This window comes from Centruroides vittatus, unplaced genomic scaffold (assembly GCF_030686945.1).
Source record: "Centruroides vittatus isolate TY-2023 unplaced genomic scaffold, ASM3068694v2 contig_1154, whole genome shotgun sequence".
Taxonomy (NCBI): Eukaryota; Metazoa; Arthropoda; class Arachnida; order Scorpiones; family Buthidae; genus Centruroides; species Centruroides vittatus.
Genome location: NW_027120741.1, coordinates 3,666,229 through 3,679,948, shown reverse-complemented (window position 1 = coordinate 3,679,948; position 13,720 = coordinate 3,666,229). Strand labels below are relative to the sequence as shown.

Below are 13,720 nucleotides of genomic sequence, written 5' to 3'. Positions count from 1 at the left end.
TTATTGGCACACTGGGGGCTGTGCCAAAAGACCTTGGCCGGCATTTGCAAACCATAAATATTGACAAAATCACCATCTGTCAGCTGCAAAAGGCCACCTTACTTGGATCTGCACGCATCATTCGAAAATATATCACACAGTCCTAAACGCTTGGGAAGTGTTCGACTTGTGGTTTTGTTTTTTTTTTTTTTTTTTGAAATCCAGCATTTATATCTCGTTTGCTGTGTATACTCCTTATAAGATAAAGAAACTTTAACACTTAAGGATTTAAAAAAATCCTTTTAACGATTGTTTAAGTTTTAAGAAACTTAAAACGTAAACTTTTAATTCGTAGGAGTTAAATGTTTATTGACTTTTTTAAATTACTGTATTATATATTTATGCTATTTTGCGATCACTGCAATTTGCTAATAAGGTTGGTTTTTTTTATATTGATAAATTTTGTTCGTTAATTATAATTAATTTATAAGTTCAGTTTTCTTGCATTACAACTACTTTTGTCTTTTCAGTTTGTGTTGTTGTTTAAAGAATATGTTAGCATTTTATTAAAACTTTTCTTTATATTAAGTGCGGAAAGTTTGTTTTACTCTGTCCATGGCTTGTTTTATAAATTAAGGAGAATATAAACGGAAACTGTATAGGAAAAACGACATAACGGAGGAGTACATTAATTACATGTACAATTTTTAGCCAATTTTGATCCTCTTCCTCCTCTTTGTGTACAATGAGGAGGAAGAGGACTTTTCGCGATTCTCCTCTTACCTTAAACTGTATACTAATTAGTGGATCTCCCCTAAAGTTATCTGTGGTGAATAGGAACAAGAACAATACGAAATTGAAAAAGTTGTTCCATGCCTACCCCTACTTTAGAGTTAGGAACACACAATAGCTTGACAGGCACGCAGCTACAGGATTATGGTTGGGTTACTAAAACATCCGGATGGCCAGATTTGGTGAGAAATCGCCAAATCTAGAATCCGGTGGCTGGGTCGGCTATTTTTACACAATTTGGCCAGTGATATTTATTTATCTATAGCGATTTGACAATTTTTAAATTCCTAATGTTAATACAGTTTTTTCAAATATTAATTCATTAATTAATTAAATTTAAACTGTGGCGCCCGTCAGCAATATGCCGATTCCGACAGATAGAGGACGCGAGGAGAAAAAAAAAGCGAACTTTGAACTACTCATTAATTTTTCGGACCAACAACGACAGGAGACGGACGTTAGACACAGGAAAAAGTAAAAGTAACGAGTAATATAAAAAAAAAAAAAATTCTCTTATATAAGATATTTATGTATATACATATTTATATTAATTGTAATTATTTAATAAAAAGTAACTAAAATAAAATTTTTCTGTGTTGACCTAAGTAGTTATACTTAAATAATTTTTAATACTAAAATATTTTTTAAAACAAATAATATAAAAAAAATTTTTTTATATTACTTGTTTTAAAAAGATTTTGCGTTTCCGAAGTATTAATAATTTTTCCGTCTTTATTCAGTTCATCAAAAAATAATATGCGACAATATTATACTGTATGTAGTATACAGGGTGGTTCATTTTAAATAATCCACTCGAAAAAATGCATTGTACAAAATTCATTGAACTGAAATTTAGACTCCTAACTTCTCTCAGACTCTATTAAACCGTAAGACAACACCTTGATGCTGAGAACGTTTAAATTTAATCATAAACAAACGTTTTCGGCCCATTCCATGGGCCATCGTCAGGCTAACTACATGCGAATACTATTTCGAACAACCAATTTCAAATTGAAATAAACTACAAAAGAACTCACGCGCTATGCTAAACAACGTAAACTAAAACTAATATAAACAACATAGAAAATAATAAAATAAAATATGCCAATGTTACATGTATACATTGTAAAAAATCTATAGTTCACAAAAATCTATAGTTCCCTAGGCAATCCTTTTGCCCTATTTAATGTATTCCTGTGACTTTTTTAATTAGAAACTTTCAAGCTGACGGTAAAATCGCCGCATCCTTGTAATTTAAGCATTTTTTGGTTAAGCCGGACTTATAAATTTCACATTTTTCGGTTGTAGCTGCAAGCGCCGGCGAATGTATCGGTGTCAAGATCCTGGCCTCTTCCCATTTAACAACGGACCCCTCAGTCTGCGCCATTTTTGCTAACGTTGTAGTGCATTTACTTTTCGCCACGTCATATCTGTGTTCCTTAATCCTTTTACCTAGGCTTCTCGTCGTGACCCCGATGTATTCCTTATCAATCCTTAATTGGTCGTTGCTGTACGGTATCGAGTACACCCCTGGTTGCTCACTCGGTTTAATTCCATCTTTGTCGTTCCTTAATAGCTTATATATCGATGGAGCTCTTTTGTACACAATAGTGCTGTTCCTGCGGCCCGCAATACCCTCCATGACCGAGGATAGACGTTTATTATACGTGAATTTCGTGATACCGTTTGTCAGATCCCGTTTTTTCTTGCTTACTTTAGGATTCTTGTAAGCGGCAATCAAACGTTCAACTGTTCTTGGACCAAATCCCAACATCTTAGCCACTTGCCTGATTCTATCCAGCTCTCGCATCGTATCGATTATGTTAGAGCAATACTGAAACGCTCTTCTAATTAAAGCTCTAAACGCTGAGAGTCTTATAAGTAATAGGATCATTCGATGTTGACGGTATATATAGCGGGTCGTGTGTAGGTTTGATATACACTTTCGTGTCTATTGACCAGTTCTTAAATGCAATACTAATGTCCAAAAAATGTAATTCGTCGCTACTAACTTGCTCCAATTTCAGCTTTAGGCCATAATCGTTGGAATTCATGGCATTTAAGAATTGTTGTATTCTTGCGTGGTTCCTCCATATAACCAGCACATCGTCCACATACCTTTTATACATGATTACGTCCTCCTTGAAGTTGATAAGTGTGATGCGCTCCATTCTTCTTACAACTAACTCGCACAGCAATCCAGACATTGGGCTGCCCATCGGGACACCTTTTAACTGTTTATAGACTTTACCCTCGAAAACGAAAAACGATTGAACGCATACCAGATTTGCCATCATCTCAAGGTCCTTACGGTATTCTACAGCCGTTGGATGCAAGCCATATAACACTTCCATTAGTGCATCAAAACATGAGGATGGTTTGATCGATGGATACATGCTCACAAAGTCCATCACCGACCCAACCTCGTTATCCATTAAGGTCAATTCCTGCAGCTCCTTTACCACATTCATCGGGTTCTTTGTAACAAACTGGTGATCCCCAATCAACTCCGACAAATACGACTGCATACGCTTTTCCAGTTTATACGTGGGGCCTTTTACACTTCTCCACCACCGGTCTAATTTCCTTGTTGGTTTTATGCGTCTTTGCGAAACCAAACAACCTGGGCACACCCGGGTTCGTGACGTGAGCTCCTTTCAGGAAAGGGAAGATTGATGTCAAGAGAGATTTCTCCAACCTTTTTACCTTTCCGTCTATTTTTCTTACTATGTCATGCTCTACCCTTTCGCATTCAGTTTTTCTTATGTAATCTTCTAGGGCCTCAACATATCGCTGCTTTTTCATTACTACCAAATGCTTGCTTTTATCCGCCCTGGTGATTACTAAACCATTGTCCGTCAACCACTTCTTCGCTCTTTTAATATCGGTCCACTCTTTACGCTTCCCTGCATATTTTTCACTTCTGAATGCCGCTTTCCATCTAAAATATTCTTTTTCTATCTCATCCATACCCAAGAGTCCCCTTTCAATCTCAGCTATCATGCCTCGCCAGTTTCCATTACTGTCAAGAGCATAATTCGGTCCTTTATCAAGGAGGCATTCAACATTTCGGGGAATGTGGACCTGGTCTCATAATATGTACGGGGTTGGTTTCACCTTATTTGATTTTTTATTCGGTTGCTTTAAACATAACCACCGTAGCTTCTTCCTGTACTTCCTATTTAAACGCGTTTCTATCCGGTCAGTCAATTCGACTACCTTTACATTGCTATTTGCCAAAGCGTTCGGGTCCTCAGTAAACATTTGTTCCTCCAGGTCTACCAGGTCCTTAATAGCCCTATACTTCAAGTTTTTTGTGTTCCTAATTGATTTATTCAAACAAAGCATTCTTACTTTTTCTCGCAAGGATATGCATTCTTCAGGAATCCTGATCCGAAATATCGACACTGGAAAGATGCCGTTTATCCGACACTCTTTTAAGAATTCTAACTTGGAGTTTAACTTCACAGTTGAACGTTTGATTGCCGCTTACAAGAATCCTAAAGTAAGCAAGAAAAAACGGGATCTGACAAACGGTATCACGAAATTCACGTATAATAAACGTCTATCCTTGGTCATGGAGGGTATTGCGGGCCGCAGGAACAGCACTATTGTGTACAAAAGAGCTCCATCGATATATAAGCTATTAAGAAACGACAAAGATGGAATTAATCCGAGTGAGCAACCAGGGGTGTACTCGATACCGTACAGCAACGACCAATTAAGGATTGATAAGGAATACATCGGGGTCACGACGAGAAGCCTAGGTAAAAGGATTAAGGAACACAGATATGACGTGGCGAAAAGTAAATGCACTACAACGTTAGCAAAAATGGCGCAGACTGAGGGGTCCGTTGTTAAATGGGAAGAGGCCAGGATCTTGACACCGATACATTCGCCGGCGCTTGCAGCTACAACCGAAAAATGTGAAATTTATAAGTCCGGCTTAACCAAAAAATGCTTAAATTACAAGGATGCGGCGATTTTACCGTCAGCTTGAAAGTTTCTAATTAAAAAAGTCACAGGAATACATTAAATAGGGCAAAAGGATTGCCTAGGGAACTATAGATTTTTGTGAACTATAGATTTTTTACAATGTATACATGTAACATTGGCATATTTTATTTTATTATTTTCTATGTTGTTTATATTAGTTTTAGTTTACGTTGTTTAGCATAGCGCGTGAGTTCTTTTGTAGTTTATTTCAATTTGAAATTGGTTGTTCGAAATAGTATTCGCATGTAGTTAGCCTGACGATGGCCCATGGAATGGGCCGAAAACGTTTGTTTATGATTAAATTTAAACGTTCTCAGCATCAAGGTGTTGTTGTCTTACGGTGAAATTTAGACTTCAAGAAGACAGTCTTTCAAAGAAAAAAATGTTTTAGATAAACGTTTGTTTATTTTTGACGTAGAATCATAATATGAAATAAAAACTGGACGTTTCCATTTAAGAAAATGAAAGGTTGCCCTCGTTTTCATTGATTGTAGCTCCATTTATGAAACCGATAGCCTCATCTTGTAAGTCCTTCGAAGTCTATCATGTTCAATGATTTTTATTATAAAGCAACTAAACAGATATTTTAGAAAAGAGGATTCCCAAAATATATGATAAAAATGAGCTGGAAGTTAATAAAAATGACTATATCAAACGAATATCTGTATAAGCTGATGTTAGCTGTTTTACTTAAGTATTTTACATTACACAATATGTTTTCATCGATGTTGCATCGATGTTTTTAATGATAACATTGATTCCTTAAATTCCATTGTACAGCACTACCATAAGTTATTTGACAGAAAAATTGCTGAACTGTAATAACTTGACATCAGTTAAAACTAAACAAGTTTGGTTGCGGTAAATACTGTAACATAGTATACAGCACTTACCATCTTTACAGTTCTTGTGAAAATTTGATGGCTGGTCAAGGATCTCAGGAATTTTTCAGGGAGACTTATTTCGGATACGTCGTCCCAGTTCCTCACTCCCCGCACGCCTCCTTTCTACGCCTGACTGTCTGCGCCCACAGAGAAGAAAGAATTTTAAAAAGGCGACTTTTTTAATCGCAGATATTACTTTTGCGTCGTTACGATATGTTGGACCTGAAATATGGTTATTGAACGAAATGTAATTGGAGAAGTGCTAGCATACTATTCAAGTAAATCCACAGTTCGAAATAAGCATAATCCCTAATTATCAGTGTGGGTAAATTGACTCACCAGGAAATTGAAAATTTCCTGTTCGGCCGTTCCGTATTTTAATAAACTTTACATTTCATTTCAGAAAAATAAATTAATAAACAAAATACAGGCGCCGCCTACTGTATTAAAATTTTAAAAAGTCTTATTGTAATTCGGGCCTAAAGCTGTCGTGGTATACATCCCATACGAACAAATGTCCGGCTCAAGTCAAATGCGGTCTCTTATTTAAAATTTTAAAGCGATTAGCCACGATTCGGAGTAGGCTGTCGTTGAACCTGTGCGAACTGACATTCTGCCTGCCACGTTGAGAATTTTGTAAATACCAATTTGAAAATAACTTATTGCAACTTGAATCATATTCAGCCATGATTTTTTGGACTCTTTGCTCTGTGATTCAAGGCCATCGCTCCCAACAGTTTCTGCATATATATTACCGGTCAGATGGCCGAGGCGGTTAAGGCGTCAGCTACCGCTTTGGCGAGCCAAGATTGAATCCAAGAGGTGGAAAAATCCCAGGAATGTTTACTTAAATACTTTCTAGTGTTTGAGTATTGGCCCATCTCAGTTAGAAAATATTCGAGTTCTTTGAATATCTCATTGATAAAAATATAATTTGAATATTTTGAATACCTCTAATATCATGTCATACGTACAGACGGCGCCTTTTTGACCAGACAGAGAGGGTCAATTATTCCCAATGTCCGTGAGATTTCCTCAAATAACGAAATTTTATCGAAGAATTCTCTCACAATAATATCAGTATTACGGATACAATTTTAATATTTTCAATACTCGTAATTTTTATTGAAATAGTTTTTCGAAAGAGTTATTTATTGAATTTTCTCACAATGATTTGTTTTCTTTCTTGATTTGAAAGTATGTAAGATATTTAATATTATGTAAACTATATAAAGTTGGAGGAAGAAAAAACATACATATAACAGTATTTTCAGTTTATATTATTTCATTCTAAAATCCTAATATGATTGTGTCATACTTTTTTTCACTTCTGTGCATATTATGATAATAAAAGCAAAATACTATATTTATTTATGTATTTGCATCAAGGAGCTAGAATATATTACATAGAGTGGCTGTAGCAATGCCATGTTTAAAGAAAATTGAATCCAAACAAAAAACATCTGAGATGTAAAAAAATTACTCCAAATAAAAATTTATGACAATTTAGATAATCAAAATTTTTCTTGGCAGTTTTTTTTTAGTAAAGACATACTGTTTTCTACATTTCGTCTCCGTGCGCCAAGTTTTTCTTTACCAAATAAAAACTGCTATGAAAAATTATGGTCGTCTAAATTGTCATAAATTTTTACTTGGAGTAATTTTTTTACATCTCAGATGTTTTTGTTTGAATATCAATTGTTTTTATTAATATATTGTATTATTGTATCAAGACATAAGATGATGACGTACAATTCTGTCGGCGCTCGACGAGCGGACAACGCGACGCCGACAGATGCTTTCGATATGCCGTTTAGAAAAATCTTTATAGAAAGTTTTAATTGGCATAAATTTGAGCTTTTGTAATTTTGGGTAACATTTTGAATAAAATTCATTTGTTTCCATGAAATTTTATTTTTATAAACATAAAATTAAGCTGTAAAACTGAATGGCCTCTATGGGGAAACAAACCCCTGTGAACTTTGACCAATCGACCCGGAAGTTTCACGAGCACCTCACTGATAACGAGAAAAGCTTAAGTTTAAAATGTGAGCTTGCTAGACCCTGTAAGTCTTTTTCTTTGCGAATGTCTGCAGTGTCGGATGAATAAAAAATCTAGCAACGACTTACGTAACTTTCCCGGCTGAAGAAATAACTTTCATATTATTAAGCAATAAGCAAAATAAATAAAATGTGTGGTGCCATCTGTTAACATCTAAAACAAATTATGTGATGTCTTACTTAAATATAATAACATATTAAAGTATTCTGTTAATGGATTAACCCAGTGTTTCTCAACGAGGGCGATAACGCCCCCATGTGGGCAATTTTCCATGTTGGGGGCGATTAGTAACAATTTATATTTGGGGAAAAATTTTTTTGGGCGATAGTAAAACATTATATTAAGAATAATTAGGCATTTTATTCGTTATATCGTACAATAATTAAACATTTTACTCTTTACTAGTCTATTCAATGCAATAGGAATTTGATGGCCGAGGCTAACGCCCAACAAAATTTTTTTCGAAGTGAAGAGGGCGATACTATGTAACGGTTTTATTGAAGGGGGCGACGATTCGTTAGAGGTTGAGAAACACTGGATTAATCAAATCTTAATTTATTCAGAGTACATTTATCAACAAATAAATTAAATTCAAAATTGTCAACGCAAAATAGAGTTCTTAAGAGCCTCATGGTGGCTGCCATATTGTTTGCTGGCGTAACGAGCACCGAAAAAGACACTTGCAGTTTGCTGGCAGCAACTGGAAGTTGCCTTGTAAGGAACTGAGTCCGAGCTGTATATTTTGTTTTCTTTAATTATATTTTATTTTTGGGGCTTATGTTTAGTTACGGCGAAGATTTCCTACTCACCCTCTGTAACGAGAGGACAAAACGAAGAAGAACCAACTCACCGACCAGACGAAGCGCCGTAGGAAAACTAACGCGCATTTGCGCTCCCAAACTCGGAAGTTCGAAGGAAGTTCCACAAAAAAGGGGGGACCCCACACGCACCTAGCGTAGAGAACTCGCTAATAAACTTAATAAAAAAAGACATCTCGAACGTGTGAAAAGCCTGATACAATTTAATGTAAAAGTATTTAGCGAAATTGTCGAAACAAGCTGACTAGGGGAAAGATGCAAAGATATTGTTAGATGTTTAAGTACGTAAATGAGGGGGTGGTTCCAGAATGTAATTGTAACGTCACCTCAGAGTATAAAACAAGCAAGACCCGAGACGAGATTGAGGTGAGCTTCCGATAGAGCGAGAGCGATCGATGCGAATTTCGAAGCGAGGTGAATTCCAGAGCGATTAATAAGGAAGAAGTCTCTTCGATTCGAAGAAGATTTGGATAGAGAAAGGTTCCTAGTATCGAGGTGACGGATAGGATCATAGTTGTTTAAAATTAATTGTATGGTACTGTACAGTACATAGTTGTAAGTTGATTGACTTTGTCGGATTCTAAGGGGAATAGTTAGTAGATACTAATAGATAAGTTATCTTGTTTTGTGGGGTCTGAGAATATTGTTTCTTTATTGTATAAATTGTTTTGGTTTTTACTAACTTGTACATAGTGATAACTGCTAACTTATATTAAAACTTGGTTGTTCCTTATTGATTTTCAATTTATAATTCTTTTTTTCCGAACACGCGAAGTCCAGGCCTGGCTTTCTAATGGTGAACCCGCGTAAAGTACCCGTTAGGTTAACGGTCGTGAGTTTCTAGCGATAGCTTCGCAAACGATAACGGCCTTTTTCGTTCGTCATTTATTATTTAGTACTTTACAGCCTGATATTTTGAAAAAGATTTTGAGACATGTTGGAAACGCGTGTGATTTTTAAATACGCTCTTTAAATCTACTTAAAACATACATATCATACAATTTTTACTTTTCCAGCTGCCATATTAACAGAAGAAAAGAACGGGAGTCGGTCAAAAAATGATCCCTCAAGAATTTTGATCAAGAAAAAATGATCCCTCAAAGAGTGAAAAAAATCTTCGGGAATTTTTCTGTATATACGATTATGTTTGTTAGTGTGTGGAAGACGATTTTGTTTACCCTCTTTGAGGCATAATAGCTCACATAATACCGAAAATTTCTGAAATTTTGTTGGTTAATAATCGAGGGGTGGGAGATAGGAGTTGTCATGTCTCGGACTTCAAAGTTAATGACCCTACTTAGTTTTTTTTTACTTTTAGTTTTTTTATGACTCATACCATTTCAGTTAAGAGTTAATTCTTTTTCCTTTGAGCACTTTTACACAAAGTTAGAATATTCAAGCTCGTTGCCAACACAACACAAATGGCGCGCCCCCTTGTCTAAAAGAAAAATGGCGGAAATGTATTAGGAGTCACGGCAGTAACCGATGTAAGCATGTATTCGACCAAATAAACGGTTTTCCGCATGTAAACACTTGTCATCATTTGCCTCCTTCGCCACCACCCACATACACGGATTCCCTTAAGCTCATCCTGACGCGGGATTAATTGTATCCCCCCTTTAAAGTCGGCGAATCTTACACAAGTAGCTGTATAGTCCTGTCGACCGAGATTATGCGACACCTTGGTATGGCATCTGGAGTGAGCAGATCCTAAAATGGAAATAATTGTCAAATAATTTGGAATCTTTAGTCCTTTATTCATTAACGGAACTCAGACCAGTGATTGCTATTTTAATGGTCGTGCGGTTGCTTTAAACTCCGATCACAGACAATACACTGTCTGATTTATGAAGAGTTTCGTTCAATAATTAATTTTTAACTTATATAAATGCTAATAAAAGAAAATTTTAAGTAACAGTTAATTTTATCTCTGGCGATACCAATATTTTTAGCTGACGTAGAAATTACATCATCATTTGCATATAGAATTACTTTATTATTATTAAGCCAGTAAAGCAAGTCATTCATGTTTTTAAATAACAGAGGCCCAACACGGAACCTTGCAACACTCCGTTTTTTGTAATAAACACTTTTTAAAAATTTGCATTTGTTTTCACAATATACGTATAAGTACGTTCTGTAGGAATAACAGAATACTGTATATAATTACGTACTAGTAGAATATCTATATCCACAGCATCAAATGCTTTAGAAAGAACAATAGTTGAAAATATTAGGGAAAAATATACAGTGAGTGATCGGTTAACGAACATAATCCGTTTCAAGACTTTGTTCGCTATCCGAATTGTTCGTTAACCGATTACCGATTTACCATATGTTTTAATGAGAATTTAATTAATTCGTTCTGGAGACCCCCCCAAAAATAAAAAATATATATTTTCTTACTACGTTTATTTTATATGTAATAATAAAAATACATATATACAGTCTCCATTTTTATTAGTCATGTTTTTTTTCCATTTGTGAGGGTTAAAGAATCTGTCTAATGTCGATTGCTTTTCTCTCTTCTTCAGGATTTTTCAGAAGTAATTAATAGCATTGTAATTGTAGAAACTCTGAAGCCTCAACCTGGTTTGGATGCGATTCTAAGACTGTTGTTCTAACATCCTCCTACAAGGCGGCCCGATGGCCGAGCGGTCAAGGTTAGCAGCCTGCCGCCCTGGGGGACCCGGGATCGAATCCGGACGGGTCGAAAAATCCCCAGGAATTTTTCGGGGGGTGGTCCGTTCTGATATGTCGGGCCCCGTCCCTCACCACCCGGTCGTCCCATTGTGGGCCTGGCCGAACCCATAATGGGCCTTCTAAAAGAGGCCTTCTTAGTGCCCACAGGGCGGAAAGAGTTAAAAAAAAAAAAAAAATCCTCCTACTTTTTCAAAAGATGTTTAAAAGCAGATATCGGCATTAATCCTCTTTTTCAGAAAAAAAAAAAAAAAAAAAAAAAAAAAACATATCTCGCCGAGTTTCTTGGTGTTCTTCTGTCGTCAGATCCGTTTCAGATTCCATTATGAGCTCTTCAATGTTCTTTATTTCTCAGATGTGATTTTTGTTACTCCTTTAGCTGCTTGAGTCTTCTTGATTTTACAGTATCTTTCTTAGATAAGATTGAACTGCGGCCTACTGTAGACCTGTTCAAGCCATACTGCCCAGCAACATTAGGCATCTTCTGCCCACTCTCTACCTTTGCTATTATACTCTTACCTTTCGAAAATAAAAATCGACGCAAAACTTAACGAGTTCTCGCCCAACAGTCTCGCAAATACTATAAAAAATGGTTTCTGTCAGAAAAATAAAAGACTGGAATTACAAGGAGAGTTTCAAAGTTTGGAGGAATACTATCCGATCAGTTTAAACCGATGATTTTATACTCTAAAAAGGTTTAAAATATATATTACTTTAGTTATTAAATGTAATTTAAGCTCATAAACCATCGAAAGCTTTTTAATTTTATCCTCATAAAAGTTTCGTGACGTAGTATAACCTCTTAATGACGGACATCGACCGGGAGTGATGAGTTTGTCCTTATTTTGAAATGTTTAATGTTTCTCAACATTATTTCCTAGTATGTAGTGATTTGCAAAGATAAATGTCTTTTAGTCGCGTCGAAAATGTTGAAATGCTCGTTAATTAAAGGTGTCCGTTATTTAGAAGTGTCCTTTACGAACGGTATTTCTGTATGCAGGGCCGGATTTACATAAGGGCATTTGGGGCCTGTGCCCAGGGCCCTCACAAAATAGGGGCCCCCACAAAACTTAAAAAAATTATGTTTAAACATAATTTTTTTTTCTATTACCGCGACAGCCTAGCGTGGCCTAATCATAAGGGCCACAGACAGAGAAACATCGGAAAATTTCGGGAAAAAATTTCACATAGGTATTTTTCAGTTAAATTAAAATAATTAGTTTTACACAATAAAATATATGTATGTTTATAATAGCCTTATTTTTAAATGAAATTTACAACTTCCTAGTTGAAATCTAATTGAAAGTACAGTATTTTGTGTAAATTTTCTAAATCATCAAATTTGCCTACTCTTAAAGGGGCCCCTGAATTTGTGCCCAGGGCCCCTGGATTGGTAAATCCGGCCCTGTCTGTATGCACTTGACAGCAGTTTTGAGTTTGGCATATAAATTTTTCTGCGACAAATTTTAGTACAGGATAATTTTTAATAGCGGATCATTGAAACAATATAAACTCAATAATATACAGTGCATTATCTATATTATTATATAAAATTACATGTCCTGACTGACTGATTGATTTATCATTGCCCAGAGTAAATCGCTGAACCTAAAGAGATGAAATTTGGTTCACAGTTAGGGTAGGTCATGAAAATGCAGACTAAGAAGGAATTTTTGGAAATTCCCCCGCGAGGGAGAGATGGGAGAAGATTAAGGTTTAACCTGAAGAACGGCTTATACTGTACTATTTTAGACGCAATTTTTTGTTTTTGATAGTAACTTAATTTCCAAACGTACAATATTTACCAAATCATCCAAATCGTTTGCCCAAGCAACGCCGGGCTCATTTGCTAATATATATATATATATATATATGTGTGTTTGAGTTTCAATAAACAGCTTTATTCAGAAAGAAATTTGGAATATTTTCATTCCTCTTTTGGAATGCCTTACAATTTTATGTTATGTGTCTGGCAAATTACCTTAACCTAAGGGTACGTCCAGCGTGCGCGGGCGTGAATGCGCTTCCAAGCGGAGCGGACAAACTGATTCAAGCAAATATGTGCGTGCGGAGTAACCGCGTTTATCGTGCAGAGACCACCAGATAACGTTTCTACACGCGAATGCAGGACGCAGCTACCTAGCAAGTTTGATCGCCGTTTTCACTGCTCGCGCTTCCAAATAAGAAAATGGGTGATTTTGTAGATAAAAACAGAATGACAAATAAATTGTGTATATATGTTATATGTACTGTACTTTAATTAATAATCTTTTTCGTAATTTAATAATTTCTGATTTTGTATAAATGTAACGTTTTAAAATACATTTTTTTAAACTTATTATTCTATAAAGATTTTTTATATTTGTTGTGTATCTAGTTAGTGATAACGTTTACCTTTCAAATTTACCATTTTAATGCTTGTCATATTTTCCATAGTAGCATTCGACGAAGTCTTCTCGCCTCCATCTTGTAAATAACACGCGTTCACT

General features: G+C 35.7%; 1 protein-coding gene across 1 annotated transcript; it reads right to left on the bottom strand.

The window, feature by feature from the left end:
• Positions 1 to 2,630: 2,630 nt before the first annotated feature.
• LOC136978690 (uncharacterized) lies at positions 2,631 to 3,299 on the bottom strand. The gene has a single exon (XM_067274451.1). It carries the CDS (start codon positions 3,297 to 3,299, stop codon positions 2,631 to 2,633), a length of 669 nt encoding a protein of 222 aa, XP_067130552.1.
• Positions 3,300 to 13,720: the final 10,421 nt, after the last annotated feature.

Excerpts from the sequence above, each read along its gene's own strand:
- LOC136978690 (XM_067274451.1), bottom strand. The coding sequence starts at position 3,299 with ATGCAGTCGTATTTGTCGGAGTTGATTGGGGATCACCAGTTTGTTACA.